Below are 17,827 nucleotides of genomic sequence, written 5' to 3'. Positions count from 1 at the left end.
TTTGTATGGAAATACAAAAAAACCTCAAATAGCCAAAGTAATCTTGAAAAAGAAGACTGGAACTAGAGGAATCAACCTGCCTGACTTCAGACTCTACTACAAAGCCACAGTCATCAAGACAGTATGGTACTGGCACAAAGACAGAAATATAGATCAATGGAACAGAATAGAAAGCCCAGAGATAAATCCACAAACCTATGGACACCTTATCTTTGACAAAGGAGGCAAGGATATACAATGGAAAAAAGACAACCTCTTTAACAAGTGGTGCTGGGAAAACTGGTCAACCACTTGTAAAAGAATGAAACTAGTGCTCGCTTCGGCAGCACATATACTAAAATTGGAACGATACAGAGAAGATTAGCATGGCCCCTGTGCAAGGATGACATGCAAATTCGTGAAGTGTTCCATATTTTTTTTGGCTTTATACAAAGGCAAGAAGGGAAGACCAAGATCATAAATTTTGATGATGAAAGCACGATAGTAATAAATTTTCATATACCAAAAAAAAAAAAAAGAATGAAACTAGAACACTTTCTAACACCATACACAAAAATAAACTCAAAATGGATTAAAGATCTAAATGTAAGACCAGAAACTATAAAACTCCTAGAGGAGAACATAGGCAAAACACTCTCCGACATAAATCACAGCAAGATCCTCTATGACCCACCTCCCAGAATATTGGAAATAAAAGCAAAAATAAACAAATGGGACCTAATGAAACTTAAAAGCTTTTGCACTACAAAGGAAACTATAAGTAAGGTGAAAAGACAGCCCTCAGATTGGGAGAAAATAATAGCAAATGAAGAAACAGACAAAGGATTAATCTCAAAAATATACAAGCAACCCCTGAAGCTCAATTCCAGAAAAAAAAATGACCCAATCAAAAAATGGGCCAAAGAACTAAACAGACATTTCTCCAAAGAAGACATACAGATGGCTAACAAACACATGAAAAGACGCTCAACATCACTCATTATTAGAGAAATGCAAATCAAAACCACAATGAGGTACCATTACACGCCAGTCAGGATGGCTGCTATCCAGAAGTCTACAAGCAATAAATGCTGGAGAGGGTGTGGAGAAAAGGGAACCCTCTTACACTGTTGGTGGGAATACAAATTAGTACAGCCGCTATGGAGAACAGTGTGGAGATTTCTTTAAAAACTGGAAATAGAACTGCCATATGACCCAGCAATACCACTTCTGGGCATACACACTGAGGAAACCAGATCTGAAAGAGACACATGCACCCCAATGTTCATCGCAGCACTGTTTATAATAGCCAGGACATGGAAGCAACCTAGATGCCCATCAGCAGACGAATGGATAAGGAAGCGGTGGTACATATACACCATGGAATATTACTCAGCCTTTAAAAAGAATTCATTTGAATCAGTTCTAATGAGATGGATGAAACTGGAGCCCATTATACAGAGTGAAGTAAGCCAGAAAGATAAAGAACATTACAGCATACTAACACATATATATGGAATTTAGAAAGATGGTAACGATAACCCTATATGCAAAACGGAAAAAGAGACACAGAAGTACAGAACAGACTTTTGAACTCTGTGGGAGAAGGTGAGGGTGGGATGTTTCGAAAGAATAGCATGTATATTATCTATGGTGAAACAGATCACCAGCCCAGGTGGGATGCATGAGACAAGTGCTCGGGCCTGGTGCACTGGGAAGACCCAGAGGAATCGGGTGGAGAGGGAGGTGGGAGGGGGGATCGGGATGGGGAATGTGTGTAACTCTATGGCTGATTCATATCAATGTATGACAAAACCCACTGAAATGTTGTGAAGTAATTAGCCTCCAACTAATAAAAAATAAATAAAATAAAATAAAATAAAAAGCATATGATCCAAGGACTAAAAACTTTCATCCTTCTATCTCCCTTTTGGTAGTCTCCTTTGCCTATCACGGTGGTTTTCAATGGGGGCAGGGCAGGGGGGAAGGAGATTTCTGCCTCTTCCCAGAGGACAGATGGCAGTATCTGGAGACACACTCGATTGTCCTGACTTCCGGAGGAGGAGGAGGGGATGCTTTGGATGGGCTAATGTTCCATCTGGCAAGGGTCAGCCCTCACCACAGAAGATGACCCAGCCCCAAATGCCAGTGGTACAGAGGCTGGGAAACCCTGGTCCATCCTAAGAGGGACCTCCTGGCCATCTTCATGGGGTCCATTTCACTGGTCACCTGATTTATTTATAGAGGTGACCTATAACCTGGGAAAGAGCCATTTATAGAGGTGACCTATAATCTGCTTTGCTTCTCAAGTTCACATCCTCCTCTCTGAACTCCTGCCTGTTGTAACTTAACTTACACAGGTCAGTATGAGTATGTACATGGCTGTCTGAAGGATGATGGCTATCTTGGCCTTGAGAATCCCTCTCGCCCCCACCACCCCAATCATCCAGCCTTTCCAGGGCAGCCCAGGTTTATCTGAGGAATTCTACAGAGGTAAGCACATTGGAAGGACCGATGCTGAAGATGGAGCTCCAATACTTTGGCCACCTGATTCGAAGAGCTGACTCACTGGAAAAGACCCTGATGCTGGGAAAGACTGAGGGCAGGAGGAGAAGGTGATGACAGGAGGGGTTCACTAACTGCATGGTGACTGATCTGCACCCAAAGAAAGTATGTCTCTGCCTTACTTGCCACCAACACCAACACCACTTACTTGCTACCTTTCCCAAGAGGGGAAAGGAAGTACCCCTACGCCCTACCTTTCCAGCGAGTGTAGGAAATCCGTCATGCAGGTTCTGAACATGGAGTCGGCCACGTTCAAGGCTCCGCACACGACCCCGAGCATGATATCTGGCTTCTCAGCCTGGGAGAGACTCTGTGAGTCAGTATCCACAGGGACCAAGGCCAGAGGGAGCCGGGGGAGGGTGGTGGCTCCAGGACCCCCAGGGGAGATGCATGCAGCCCTCTACCTGCACTTTCTCTGCAATGAGGTTATCCAACCAGCTGGTGTCAATGTCGTTGTTCTGAAAGTTCTCAGTCTCCAGGAGGTTGGTGAGATATTCCACGGTGGTCCTGAAGTCACCCCGGATGGATAGTTCCTTCAAAGCCACCACCATGTTCCTTGAGGGGAAGACACACAGATTGTTTTCCCAATTAACGTAGGTGTTATCAGCTCCAGCATGGTTCCCAATGAGCCAAAACCGCAGAGAAGAGAGTGTCCCGAATCAGACAGCCTCCAGCATGGACTGGTCCAGCAAATCTTGGGCCAGTGACTAAACTGCCCTGGCCTCAGTTTCCTCATCTGGAAAATGGGGGGATAACCCTGCCTTCTCACAGGTACTTGGTGATTCAAATGAGACGATCCATATAAAGCACATGATCCCTGATCGGTAAATGTTAGCTGCTATGAAATGATTAATTACAGTGATTATAATTGTTATCAACCTTGCCAGTCACTTTGACTCTCTCTCCTGCTGGACCTGTCAAAATCGCTCAGTGTCCCAGGAGGAGTCACTCTCTAGCTGTCCCCCCAGCTGCCCGGCATGACTGGGGTGCATGGACAGATGGCTGACACCAGTACCCCACTCTGCACAGGGCAGTCACTAGCCTGCACGTGCTTGGCTGTAACCACCTCCTGTTTCCCAGAGGGCCGCCCCCCCCCCCGCATCAAACACGGTGTCCAGTCCAAAGGGCAGAAAACCCCACTCTCTATGAAATCAGGGAGAGTGTTGTAGGGGAAACACACCAGATGATATCACTTATACATGGAATCTAAAACATGACACCAATGAACGTATTCATGAAACAGGAACAGACTCACAGACATAGAGAACAGACTGTGGTTGCCAAGGGGGGAGGGGGTGGGGGAAGGATGAGTGGGAGGTTAGGGTTAGCAGATGCAAACTATTAGCTAGGATGAACAAACAGAAACGTCCTTCTGTATAGCACAGAGAACTGTATTCACTATCCTATGATAAACCATAACAGAAAAGGATATTTTAAAAAAAGAATGTACATATATATATATATGTTTAACTGAATCACTTTGCTATACAGCAGTAATTAACATAACACTGTAAATCAACTATACTTCAATTTTTTAAAAGATGGAGGTGTTTTGGCATTTGAGGGCTTCTTTTCAATGTGGATTTCTTGGGGAACTATTTAAGAGACTTTAATTTAAAGAGGGCCCCCCTGCACCTTTTTTTTTTTTTTAATAAAAAGTTATAGCACTCAGCACCTTTTAAGCTCCTGGAATCACCTTGAACATTCTTTGGATCACCTTCAAGTTCAACCTGTAACAAGCTCAGGATCAGTGACCTTGGTGAACTGATTCCATGTATGTCGTCACAGGTCCCAAACGAGGGAAGAGGACAGATTACCGTGTTCTTGGACTTTGGCATACGGTGTCTAAGATAGGGTCTGCTATTCATCCCCTAAACTGCTCTGCATCTGAAGCCACAGGCTAATAATTTTTAGTTTCTCAAAGGAAGGGGTGGAAGGAAGGGAGGGAGGGAGATACTAACGAAATGGCCTCTTCCCGGTTCTCTCCCCAGGAGAAGCAGTGCCCAAACTGGGAATCAGCAAATTCGTGTAAGCCACCAGTCGCAGCCACGCTGAAATAACCCCATACATTCTTGCTACTGCGGAAATTCAATTCTTGGACTGTTCCAGAGCTTGGCTTAAACCCCTGGAGCCCAGACAGAAAAAGCAAAACAGAAGAAATTATTACTCCAGATCAGAATTAAATCTTAGGAAAACCCAAGAGCCCCTCCCACACCCAAGAGCTTAGTGTGATCAATAAAACATTGATACTTGTCACAAGCAGTGCAGGTGTATCCAGGTGAGCACGTCAAGGTGTGGAATTTTTATTCTTAAAAAAAAGTTGAAAGATAACAACCGAGTTGGGGACTGGTAATCACTTGATGAAGCTGAGTGACAGTACCTACTGATTTTAAATGCTTGCCATTGTTGATCAGAAAATGTTAAAATAAAAGGGGAGAGGGATTTCCAATTCTAGACTATGGCAGATAGAGAAATCCAATGTTAGCCCTAGTTGATGCTAATATACACATAAACTCCCTTTATGAGAATGACCCATCCACTTCTGAGTATAATTCTGGTAAAAGGGGAGAGGTGGGTTTGATGTTCTGGCTGGGATTGCCTGTGATAAAGGCATTCATTTTGGCAGACATGCTTGGAGGCGAGAGATGCAAAGTTTCAGGTGCCTGGGTTTTTTCTATATGTGATCCTCCATCCTGTGAATAAGCCATCCACCCCTTAAAAGTCTCCCATTTTGCCTGCCCACCACCAGAATTGATTGTTTGCTCTCAGCCAAAGATCCCAAACTAATACAGTCACCATAGGAGAGAGGGGCTAAAACTTCTCTCATCCCAAGTTTCTTGAATGAAGTCTTTAGATAACTAAATCGTGGTAGATTATGGTGGTTATGTGACCACCGTTGATACACACGTACACTGTGACAGACGCCAGCTGCTTGGTACTTTAAGGCACAAGTAAGAACAAGTCACAGAGGGACTCCTTAGACCAGGGGTCCCCAACCTCTGGGATCTAATGCCTGATGATCTGAGGTGGAGCTGATGTAATAATAATAGAAAGAAAACGCACAATAAATGCCATGTGCCTGAATCATCTGCGAACCATTCCCCCCCCCCCACCCTGGTCCACGGGAAAACTGTCTTCTGTGAAACCAGTCTCTGGTACCAAAAAGGTTGGGGACCGCTGCCTTAGACTGTATGTTGTAGTAAAAAGTTCATGGAGCCAGAAATCCAAGGGTCTGTGCTCTAAACCCAGCTGCCCGTCCCAAAGATAGACACATGTGACCTTCGTCGTCCACCACTGGGACTCGACCATGGGCTCAGCAGGTCCTGGGCATCAGGGCGGCCGCCCCAACCACTGGAGCTGCGATATAGGGTGACAATGCCCAGAGGCGTGGCTGTCATCTGACACACCAGGCATCTGCCTGGTCCCTGGCATACAGCACCTGTGGATAAACCCCTTCATCCCTCCCCTTCCTGCATTTCAGTTTCCTCGTCTGTAAACTGTGAGGCCTGGGCGTCTCCTCCAGGCTAAGGTTCGGGGTCTGCCCCAAGCTGGGAGCTTGGAGGTGGTGGAAACGCAGCCCCTCCCCACCACCACCCCCGACTTGCCTCATCTGGGTTTTCGCTGGTGATTCTGGCTGCAATGACGTGGCCTCGGGCAACGGGAGGGTTGCTAGGGGTCTCAAAAGAAATGGGGGTCATCCCCCACGGGGACTCTCCGTACAGAAGACGGATATCCTTCAGCCGGTGCAGCGGCACACCCATGGCGATCTGAAATCAAGAAGTCCATCCTGTGAGAGGGTCAGTCCTCAAACACAGAGCCCAGAGCTAGAGGTGATGGAGGAAGTGGTGCAGTGAATGATTTGGAATATACTGAGCTCCTCCTGGGCCCACAAGACGGTACAACCTGGGAGACGCCAGGAAAGAAAAAGACAGCTTGCCTCTGCCCCCATGGAGCAGTGTCCTTTGGCAAAGAAGCAACACTCACAACACCTAATGGGTATCAGATAAAAGTTACAGATTCTTAGTAGGTGGGAGGGGAGGGGAAACAGCATCCAGAGGCAGAGATAAAGAAAGTTTTGTGAAGGACGCAGGGAAAGCTGATCTGGAGGAACGAGGAAGAAGCAGATGACGGGGGACACCAGCTGAGCCAAAGGATCGCACTGAGTCTACCGGGTCTTAGGATGTGGCCCACTCAAAGGGACCCGCCAGCACCTGTGTCATATCCCACCAAAGTGTGTGAGTGACTCCCAGCAGGAAGAAATGACCAGGTCAGTCCAAATGGAGGGAGGTCTGACCTAAGCAGCACAGGAGACCCCAGCCCCAGCCCCCACTCTGGGCAGAAGCCACCCCGGGGCTCAGAGCCTGTCTCCTTGCCTGCAGCTGGGCAGCAGGCAGGTTGACATCCGCGATCATTTCCGTGCAGGGATGTTCCACCTGCAGGCGGGGATTCAGCTCCAAGAAGTGGAAGCTGCCATCCTGGCTGTAGAGGTACTCGACAGTCCCCGCGCTCACGTAGCCCACCGTCTTGGCCAGGCGCACGGCACACTGCAGACAAGATGGGGAAGGAGGGGGTGCCGGTGGTTTTCTCGGGGGAGGAAACATCCTGGTTCCCTGACGGAATGCAGGCTGAGGACCCGCCGTGTGTAAATGACCTCAGGACCCCAGAGATCATAGCCCAACAAACCTGCGTGAGGCTGAATTCATCTCCTCCCTCCACTCCCTGCCCCTTCACCTCTTCCTGGACACCCACTCCACTTTGGCAACTTGGGCATTGAGAGCTCTTGCTGGTGCTGAGCTGAGATGCCTCCCCCACCCAAGCTCCCCAGAGCCCACCTGCTCCATGAACTCGAACACAGCGGGCGTGGCAATGGTGGCCGGCGCCTCCTCTATGATCTTCTGGTGCCTCCGCTGGATGGAACAGTCGCGCCCGAACAAGGACACTGCATTCCCGTACTGGTCAGCAAGGATCTGGACCTCTAGGTGCCGGGCTTGCTGGGCCAGCTTCATGAGGAAGATTGGGGAGCCAGGGGTCTCGTTCTGCACCTGGGGGGGACGGCAGGATGGCGGGCTCTTCCCTGGGGAAGCAGGGCTGGAGCAGGAAGCTCTCCAAGGAGAGCATGCCACAATGGCAGGGATGCCCATGGTCTTGTTGATCTTTTAGTTTTACCTCTTCTCAAAGACATAACATTCTCAAAATCAAATATGATCAAAAATACATAATGTAGACGATGGAGTAAAGATAAGGATTCATATGGAGTTATTTCTAAGACAATTTAAAAAAAAAAGCAGATTACAATAACACATGGGAAGATCCCACTTCTGTGAAAAATAAAAAAACAGAATTATGGAGACCTCCCTGGTGGTCCAGTGGTTAAGGATCCACCTGCCAATGCAGGGGACACAGGTCCAATCCCTGATCTGGAAGGATCCCACACGCCTCGGGACAACTAAGCCCACGTACCACAACTACTGGCCCGCATGTTCGAGAGCCTGTGCTCTGAGACAAGGAAAGCCACTGCAATGAGAATGCTTGCCGCAACTAGAGAAAACCAGCATGCAACAATGAAGACAGCGCCGTCAAAGATAAATAAAGTAATTAAAAAGCAAAGAAAAAAGTCGAGAACTATATGAAGGTCTATGTAAAAGTATATACCACAGGAAGAGTACTGGAAAGAAACCCAGGGGCTAACAGGAGTTATGTTGGTGTTTTTTTTTTTTTCTTTTCCAGATTCTTTTCCCTTATAGGTTATTACATAATATTGAGTATAGTTCCCTGGGCTACACAGTAGGTGCCTGTTGGTTATCCATGTTAAACGAAGTAGCGTGCATATTTTAATCCCAGTCTCCTGATGTATTTCTCCTAATGTATTCCTTCCCCCACCCCCCAGGCAGAATGGTTTAAAAGTAGAAAACCAGCTACAAATAAGTAAATACACGATTTGTTCCAACGATAAAATTGATCGTCTACAAACATTAAAAATACTGAAACTGCTAAGCTGTACAAAATATTCCATCTCTCGATAGACAAACGGTCACAGATAGATATTCTCACAAACAGGTATCTCTGAAATCCTTTACAGACACACTGGTTCATAGAATCAAACATCTAAGGAAACAGTGCACAGATCAACCCAAGCCTTGGACTTTTTCAAGGAAAGATGCATACGTTCACTTTGTAACACAACACAGTGATACTTCAGCTCCCCCCAGGGGTCCTCTTGGTTGTGACACAATAACATTAGTGGAAAGAATCTGGTGGCCACCCACCGAAGAAGCACAATTCCCAAAGACACGTGGAAAAACACACGGTGCGAGGAACTCACTTGTCTGAACAGAATGGGGAAGTCCTCAGCAGTCTCCGCCTTCCGGATTCCTTTCCCTCCGCCGCCTTCAGAAGCTTTGATCATCAAGGGAAAACCAATTTTTTCTGCTGCCTGGGGGCAAAAGACAAACAAACCTCCTTAGAGGTTTAGACAGTTTCTGCCGCTACCAGGCTTATGAGAAGGTTCTGGCTCCTGCCCCCTATCCTCCAGGATCTGCACTTACCTCCAAGCCTTCATCTGCGTCTTTCACGCAACCAGCGTTGTAGACGGACTCTGGGATGGTGATCCTTTGCCCCTCCTGTAGACTGCGTTCCGCCCACTCCACTGTCAGACCTGGAGGGTCACAGAGAAAACAGAAGCCTCCCCAAAGAGCCTAGACACGAACAGGGCCTCTTCCCACCACAGCATCTCTAGACCTGGCCTCTGGGCGAACAGAAGTCAGACACAGCCCTTCAGTTTCCCACTGTGCGTTTTCATTTCCTTAAGGACCGACTCGACCCTGAATGGGAAACCAAGCTTAAGACAATTCAGACTGAGTCTACCAGGAACAGCCATATTGATCTGAATTTTAAAAAAATCCCAACTCTATCGTATGGAGTCATTTGTATGTCAATCACTACTTTCTAAAATCCTATGAAGATTTCAAAAACAAACAACAACAAACAAAAGAAAAACAAACTTTTCACTCCAAATTTAAAATTTCAGTCTTTGTAGGAAAAAATCTAATTGTTTAGAAACTCTTGAAATGTTTTTCCTGTTTTTTTAACTTATTCTAAAAATTCCACTTTAAGGAATTTACCCTAAAGAAATGATTAAAATGTACATAGAGAGCTAGCTACAGGATTATCAAGGCTTTAAATATTTTCATTTTTAGAAAAAAATTACTTGGAAACAACCTGACAGTATAACTACAGAGGACTGTTAGTAAATTAAGGTACATCTGTATGATACAATCCTCTGCAGGCACCGGAAGTTCTGTGAAGTATATTTATTGATATTGAAAGACTAGTGAGAAAAAAACCAGGTCACGAACTATTAACTACAAGAGCTCTAGCTTTTAAACGGATGTGCCTAGAAAAAGGGGCTGAAATAATAAAACACATGATCAAAACCAGGTTCATTGGATTATAAACAATTTCTATTTCTTTTTCTTACACTTTTCCTATTTTCTAAGATGTCTACAACGATATCATACCACTTTCTTGATAATTTAAATTTTTAAATGAAAGAATTAAAGAAGCGTACTCCTGTCACCCCTTCTGCTCTCAAGATTGGGCCCAGGTGTCCTCCCAAAGTGACGTTCAGGGCCCCTTACCACTTCCGCTCCAGGGTAGCGTTGGGATCTGCAGAGTCTGGGCCACGATGGTGGAGGCGATCTTGTCTCCTAGCACCCACATGGCCTTGCTGGGAGGGCCTGAGGGGTGGGGCAAGGGGGAAGGCAGACTCAGGCCCTGGAAACTGGGGGCTGATCAGGTACACAAAAGAAAAGTCCCCAGGTCCCAGCTCTCGAGGATTTAACATCAAGATGGGGAAGAAAAAAGATCTATTAGTCTGCTATTTCATCAGTCAACTTTCAATACATGTGGACTGTAAACATGATTTATAGCTTAAGCTAAGTGGCCTATACAAAGTTCACCAGAAAAAAACTAGACCAAGTGGGGCAAGCCAGCACCTCAAAACACTAGACCATGGGTTAGCAAACTTTTTCTATAATGAGCCATAGGCAATACATAAATGAATGGGCAGGGCCGTGTTTCAATAAAACTTTATTTACAAAAGCAGGCAGCAGGCTGGATTTGGCCTGTAGGCTGCAGTTGGCTGGCACTAGGGCTGGACCATCAACTCCCAGAACTAACAATGAGAGATGATGAGAGTCCCACATGACAGCCAATGAGAGGCCATGGAAAAGAACACATCAGTGAGCACAGGTCACCAGGCAGACCCTCAGGTGAATATCAGGTACTGACTTAGCACCAAGCTGCTGCATACACGAGTGTGTTGTGGGCCCAGAGGTTAAGGAGCAGCAACAGGGATTTACTGAGAACAGTAGATGATTCTAATTTACACACGAGGATGACAGACAACCTAACTGAGTAAAGTTTACAAATTATACATCTGAATTCTGAAACAATAAGTATCATTGTACCCAATAAGTAGCAGAGATGAGGGGTTCTGGCCCCAGCGGGTGAGGGCATTCCAAAGGCCTAAGAACAGCCCAAGCAAAGGTGTGGCCTAAAGATTCCCAACCTGAGTTAGAAATCTGAACGTGGCTGGTATCTCAGTACCAACAGGAACACCAGCAGAGGGTTCTGCTTGCCCCAGCATCATTCTGCTGTGGTAACCATGGTAACCGCTATTTCCCTGGGCTGGCCAACCTCTCCACGTGCCCTCCCACTGCTAGACTCAATTGCTCCTGCCCATGAAGGTGTGATGTGGGAACATCAAACAGGCCCCCTCCTTACAGGGCTGTACTAGCGAGAATTCCATCAAGACCCCCATTCCCGCATATCTGATGGAGGCGCACTCTACCTAGGAAAGCAATCTCGTGCTTGTGCAGGAGCTCCGGAAGTTTGGGGTTTTCAGAAGCATGGCCCCAACCAGCCCACACCGCCTGCAAACACACAGAAGCACAAATAGAGGTCTTTCTTCAAGAATCCGCCTCCCATCACACCCCAAAAACTCCTTGCTGGGTCCTACCAGCCCTGGATTTCAGAGTCTCCTAGGACCCAGCGCCTCCAACCCTTCCGAACTGCGGAATCAGTTTGCTCCAGAGCTCAGGGCATGGTCCCCATCACAGGCAGACTGGGGCGCCCCGTCTGACTTACCTGCACGGGGATCCTCTTGGCGATGTCCACAATCAGCTCCACGTTGGCGTAATTGTTGTTGTTGGGCCCTCCTGGGACGGGGACATACTGATCTGCCATCTTGATATACTCTGGAATTAAACAAGAGAGAGGCAATCAGAAAGACTGACAGACCCAAGTTGAGGACAGGACACAACCATGCATGGCCACTGAAAGGATAACCGTGATGATTCTAGGGTCACAATGGAGGAACAGATATGATAGTTTGAAGAAAGAACTGAGTTTGACTTTAATTGTGTGAAAATATGTGTGTCATGGCCTGGAAGGCAACAAACAAGAAGGAAGCAAGCTATCAACATAGTTGGATTAGAAGTGGGTTTTAAAACATTATATATATATTTAATTTTTGGCAGGGCCATGTGGCTTGTGGGATCTCCATTCCTTGACCAGGGATTGAACCCATGCCATGGCAGTGAGAGCCTGGAATCCTAATCACTAGGCCACCAGGGAACTCCCTAAAAATTCTTATGTAAGGTGTTCTCTTAATACTGTTTTGCCACTAAACAATACAATGTTTGCTTTTAATCATGGTTAAAAAAAAAAAGCCACATAACAAAATCTACCATCATAATCACTTTTTAAGTATATAGCTCAGAAGTGTCAAGAATCTTCACACTGTTGTGAAACAGATCTCTGGAACTTTCTCATCTCATACAACTCAAACTCGATACCCATGTAGTGACAGCTTCCCGTCCCACTGCCCAGCGCCCCTGGCACCCACCCTTCTGCCTTCTGTCTCTATGAATCTGACCTCTCAGGACCTCATGTAAGTGCAAACATCCAGTATTTGTCTTTTGGTGACTGGCTTATTTCACTGAACGTAATGTCCTCAAGGTTCACCTGTGTTATGTAATTAGTCACTCAGTCGTGTCCGACTCTTTGCAACCCGATGGCCATGGACTGCAGCCCCCCAGGCTCCTCCGTCCATGGGATTCTCTAGGCAAGAGTACTGGAGTGAGTTGCCGCACCCTCCCCCAGGGGAGCTTCCCCACCCAGGGATCGAACCCAGGTCTCCCTCAATGCAGGTGGATTTTTTACCGTCTCAGCTACCAGGGAAGCCCCACCTGTGTTATAACGTGATGATTCCTTCCTTTTCATAGCTGAATACAATATAATGCTTCGATTTTAATACACTCAAGCTCTTCAAATCCAGAAATTCTACTTTTAGGAACATGTTCTAAAAAAATATTCATCAATAAGGCCAAAGACATGTAAAAGGGTGTTCACGGGGCAGTGTGTTTTTATTTTTTGCCTGTGGAACTTCCCTGACCAGGGACTGAACCCAGGCTCCTGCAGTGGAAGCACAGTCTTAACCACTGGACCACTGGGTAAGTCCCTCCTCATAGGACAGTGTTTTGAACTGTGCAAAGGTAGATTCAATCAAAAGTCGGGAGTTAGTACACCTGCACTATGACATTCTCTAGGACCTTGAGAAGGAACGATGTCAAATGGTACGTGCAGACTTGGGAAAAAACTCAAGAGCAGTGCTTCCTTCCAGCCCGCCGGCCTCTGATGTTGACCCAACATGGTGTGTCGGTGACGCGAGAGGTCCCAGAGATTACAGATCTAGGCGTCAGGCCATGACCCACTCCTTGTTGAATTTTATTTTCGTGTTGGAGAAGATAAACAAGAAAACAATCAGGGTAAGCACAGACTGTGGGCAGTTCCGGGGCTGACAGGGATGGCCAGGAGAACTACGACACTCAAACTGTGCGTGGGGGAGTGGAGGCCTGCCGCGCAGAGAGCTTCCGGAAAGCACTATCAGCAAACGGTCCGCAGCTTTCCAAGCCTCTGCAACAGGAGAGAGTGAGGCCGACACTGATGAGGCCAGTGTGCCTGGGACCCAGGGATGGAGGCTGAGGGGCAGGAGATGGGGGCTTGGGAGGCCAGCAGGGGCCAAGTCATGGGAGGCCTTAACTGGCCTTGGTGAGGTTCTAAAACTTTAGCCTGAGTGTGAGGAGTGACCCCACAGCATCGGGCTGCGGACTCAGCCCACGGTTCCAACCCCCAGGACCCTGGGCAAGTAAGTCACACCTCTGTGCCTCGATTATCTCATCTGTAAAATGGGGCTAACGAGCAAACCTCTCCTCACTGTAGTAAAATGGAGATTCCATCTGTGCAGAGCAGAGCCCAGGGCCTTCACCATGGGGAAGTTCGGGGGGTGAGGGAGCTGGTACTGGACACGGGGTGGGGGGTGGGGGGTGCTGATGGAACCTGAGTTGTGTTTTAAAAGATCTGTTTGGCTGCTGTGTGCAGGATCTGTAAAGGGGCACGATTGTTCAGGGGGAAAATAAAACTGTCCAATAGTTATTTGCAGAATGATCTATGCTGATAGACATGGAGAGGTAAATAAGTAGAAAAATGAAGGAATGCTTGAAAAACAGCACATACCTGTACAAGAAAAAAGCATCTGGAGGAAGAGATGCCAAGCTACTGTAACATGGACATTCCTCAAAGGTGAGATTTCCACTTTGCATGTTAACTATTTGCATTTTTATAAGGCATATGGGTCACTCTTGTTAGCAACAGACATGTTAATTAAATAGAGAAGATTGGGAAATAAATATGGAATCAGGAGAGGTACCCTGCGATGCTCTCTGGGGTGCAGGATGGACTTGGCCCAGGCTGAGTGGAAGAGGTGAGGACGGAGCGTGGCAAAGAGGGAGGGAGTCAGGGCCCGAGTACCTGCATTGGCCTTGAGGTCCTCTGGCGTTACCATGACTACGAACCGGATGGCCCGCTCATTTCGGAACATCTCATAGGCCCACCTGCGGATGGAGCGCATGCATTTCACAGCAGCAATGCCGTTGTTGGCGATGAGCACCTGGACAGAGGGAAAGGGCAGGGGGCCTGTGCTGGAGGCTACATGCTACCTCAGGGTTCATCTCACCTCTGAGAGCCTCCAAGGGTACCTCCTGCTTCTGCAAGTGCTCACCAACAGGCGGGCCTTTCTCTGCAGCCTGAGGCAGGTTGACCTACCCCACCCCACCCCGAGTGCCGGGACCCCATCTGTACCTTCTCGATGACCAGATTCCCCCCAAAGCGCGTGACGAACTCGGCAGGGGAAGCCACGGTGAAGTCTCTGTGCAGGTCTACCTTCTTCTGTTCTCGGCCCCTTCTTGCCAGGTGGAGCCCCGACATGCTGGGCCTGCGAGGGAACAGTACAGGCCCGTGAGCAAGCAGGTTGGGGACGCGCAGGCCCCTAGGAAATTCACTTCCACAGAGAAGCCAAAGTCCATCAGACTCCTGTAGCTCTGCAGTCCCTCTCTGGGGACCTTGAAACACTTTACTTGGAGACTTCAAGAGGTCAGATCACAAGAGCAGCAGAAGAGACCCCCTGACCTATCCTAAGCTGTATATTCAGGTTTTTCATCTTCAGGTCACTCTTTATATAAACTCTCACAATTTAGGAACTCAAATAATACAAAAAAAATAGGCTTACAACAGGGTACAAGTTTAAGATCAGAGAAGTACACATTCTAATATTTTATACTTGTGAAGCAGTTTGTACCTTTCGTGTGCTTTTCTGTACTTGTATATCAAGCTTAAAAAAAACTGAAAACAATAAAGAAATGTATTACAACAAAATAGAAGGTCCTTGTCCATCGCCCCTCTAGGACCCCACTCCAGAGGAAATCACGTTTGACTCTGGCATTTACACATCTCCGTGGTTCTGAATGGTGTGTGCACATTATCTTGTGAGTTATCCATTAAGACACCATCTATCTATGAGCTTCTTATCTTAGCAGACGTGGAATTACTGCTCATAAGCAGCCACCCCATCCCCTTTCCCCAACCTCGTAATACAGGTATCCTGCAATTTGGTAAATTTATGGTGTTTTATGAGTCTGGGATCATTATTCACAGGTGAGGGTTTGTGGCATACCAGATGTCCCTTTCTATTTGCATTTTTTTTTTCCCCCTGGAGTGAACGACTTTTTTTTTTAAACTTGGTTTTCCTTGCATCTTCATCTCACTCCTCAGTCTCCTAGGACATGTAAGACAATCAGTTCCACTACTTTTTCATTGGCCACATCCCTCCTGGAGGCCTCGACACTCCTTTCATCTGGACACAGTCCACTAAACCCCTGTACAACCATCAGCTGGGACTTCCCTTTACTGACATCCTTAGGATTCCCTGTGCCTTTCCTGGGGGTTTTATCCCCCAAATTCAGGGTGCCACACGGCTCCCTCTTTTTTGATAGACCCCTTTGTCTTGCTAGGGCATATCCTACAGTAGTTTCATCCAATTTAAAAGATGACAAATGGCAGGACACGTGACAGTGATGCCCCAACATGCCTGTCTTGGTCCCGGCTGTATAGGCTTCTTTTGTCACTATCACCCCGGAGACCTCCTTTGGTTCTCTTAGCTTCCTTCACTTTTCCGTCCTCCATGTCTTGCTCTTCTTTGATCTACTCTCTTGTTTCAATGGAAGACATCCTTCAGTAGCTTTCTAAGAAAATGTTCGGGGGAGCAAATGTTTTGTGGCCTTGCATGTTCTAAAGCTGTCTTCCTTCTGCGCTCACACTGGACCTGATCATTTGGCTGTGCGTGGAATCCTAGGAGGGAAAGCCTTCTCCTTAAGAATTTTGGAAGCCTCAAGCCATTGTTGTTGTGGCTTTCAAGAATGCTAGAACCAGAGCTGTGCCGATCCTTGGTCTTTTTGTAGGTGACCTGTTTTTTCCTATCCAGAAGCTTGTGGGTTCTTCTCTTTGCGCCAGAGTATTCTGTAAGTTTAGGGAACAGTTTTAGGAATGTGCTGAGGTATGTGTCTACTTCCATCAGTAACACTGGGAAGCTGTCAGTTTCCTTCAATCTGGAAACTGAAGTCTGGAGATTTATCTGCAAATTTTCCATCACTTTCCCCACAAAGGTTTGGGTAGTCAGAGCTATGGTTTTTCTAGTAGTCATGTACAGGTATGAGAGTTGAACTATAAAGAACGCTGAGCACTGAAGAATTGATGCTTTCAAACTGTGGTGCTGGAGAAAACTCTCCAGAGTGAGTCCTTTGGGCAGCAAGGAGATCAAACCCATCAATCCTAAAGGATATCAACCCTGAATATTCATTGGAAGGGCTGATGATGAAGCTGAAGCTCCAATACTTTGACCACCTGATGTGAAGAGCCAACTCATTGGAAAAGACCCTGAACCTGGGAAAGATTTGAGGACAGGAAGAGAAGGGGACGACAGGGGATGAGATGGTTGGATGGCATCACCGACTCAGTGGACATGAGTTAGAGCAAACTCTGGGAGACAGTGAAGGACAGGGAGGCCTGGCGTGCTGCAGTCCATGGGGTCACAAAGAGGTGCACATAACTGAGTGACTGAACAACAACAAAATTTCCTGAGTGACTTAACTGCCTCTTTTTTCTTCACTTTCTCCTATTATCTGGATGTTGAAATTCCTGAACTGGCCCACGAGTTTATGTATTTTCCCCTCTTATTACTCTTTTCTTATTCCTTCCGGGCTATTCCCTCAGCCTTATCTCCTAACTGTTCTAATAGCATGCTTTTAATGTCCAAGAGCTTGGTTTGGGGCCGTAAATGTCCTCTTTCCCATGCACCCTGATCCTATGTATGCAGCACTGTCCCTACCCCCGATGAGGGTACTTACAATAGCTTTTCCAAGCTCTCTTCTCCTGATGTGCTTTCTGTATCTCCCACGTTTCCTGTGTCCCTTTTGGTTGGGTGTTTGGGGTTTGCCTTCCATCTTAGAAATCGCACTCGAATGTATGATAAGCCGTGGTTGCTTTCTCAGGACCAAGAGCAGGAACCAGAGAGTTGATGAAAAGTACTGGGCATGTGGTGAAGTCACTGAACCCTGAGCTCAATGCAGGGTGATTTAGGGGGTGCTGTATGTTGGGGAATTTCAAGTATTTTTAGAGTCATCCTCACTGGCTGGTCCAGTTCCCCTAGTGAGGACAAGTCTGTGGGGCTTCTGTTGTTGAGTCACTAAGTCGTGTCCTACTCTTTGCAACCCCGTGAATTGCAGCAAACCAAGCGTCCCTGTCCTTCACTGTCTCCCAGAGTTTGCTCTAACTCATGTCCATTGAGTCAGCGATGCCATCTAACCATCTCATCCTCTGTCGTCCCCTT

The 17,827-nt window shown here is 47.0% G+C and overlaps 1 protein-coding gene and 1 non-coding gene across 2 annotated transcripts in view; one reads left to right on the top strand and one right to left on the bottom strand.

Moving 5' to 3' along the window:
• ACACB (acetyl-CoA carboxylase beta) overlaps nucleotides 1-17,827 on the bottom strand; it is a 120,686-nt gene that overhangs the window by 65,239 nt on the left and 37,620 nt on the right. Inside the window, exons 3-15 of the mRNA XM_043901552.1 lie at nucleotides 14,746-14,878; nucleotides 14,416-14,554; nucleotides 11,692-11,801; nucleotides 11,396-11,477; nucleotides 10,182-10,280; nucleotides 9,090-9,199; nucleotides 8,867-8,977; nucleotides 7,377-7,586; nucleotides 6,918-7,088; nucleotides 6,150-6,311; nucleotides 4,506-4,669; nucleotides 2,949-3,099; nucleotides 2,739-2,842 (exon numbers count right to left, since the gene is read on the bottom strand). Of these exons, the coding sequence (XP_043757487.1) occupies nucleotides 2,739-2,842; nucleotides 2,949-3,099; nucleotides 4,506-4,669; nucleotides 6,150-6,311; nucleotides 6,918-7,088; nucleotides 7,377-7,586; nucleotides 8,867-8,977; nucleotides 9,090-9,199; nucleotides 10,182-10,280; nucleotides 11,396-11,477; nucleotides 11,692-11,801; nucleotides 14,416-14,554; nucleotides 14,746-14,878 (1,746 nt within the window). The remainder of the gene's footprint in view (nucleotides 1-2,738; nucleotides 2,843-2,948; nucleotides 3,100-4,505; nucleotides 4,670-6,149; nucleotides 6,312-6,917; nucleotides 7,089-7,376; nucleotides 7,587-8,866; nucleotides 8,978-9,089; nucleotides 9,200-10,181; nucleotides 10,281-11,395; nucleotides 11,478-11,691; nucleotides 11,802-14,415; nucleotides 14,555-14,745; nucleotides 14,879-17,827) is intronic.
• On the top strand, nucleotides 311-417 carry LOC122695750. Its single transcript, XR_006341506.1, has one exon. It is a non-coding gene; the product is annotated as a U6 spliceosomal RNA (small nuclear RNA).

Source organism: Cervus elaphus, chromosome 5 (genome assembly GCF_910594005.1).
Source record: "Cervus elaphus chromosome 5, mCerEla1.1, whole genome shotgun sequence".
Taxonomy (NCBI): domain Eukaryota; kingdom Metazoa; phylum Chordata; class Mammalia; order Artiodactyla; family Cervidae; genus Cervus; species Cervus elaphus.
This window is presented reverse-complemented; position numbering and strand designations above follow the sequence as displayed.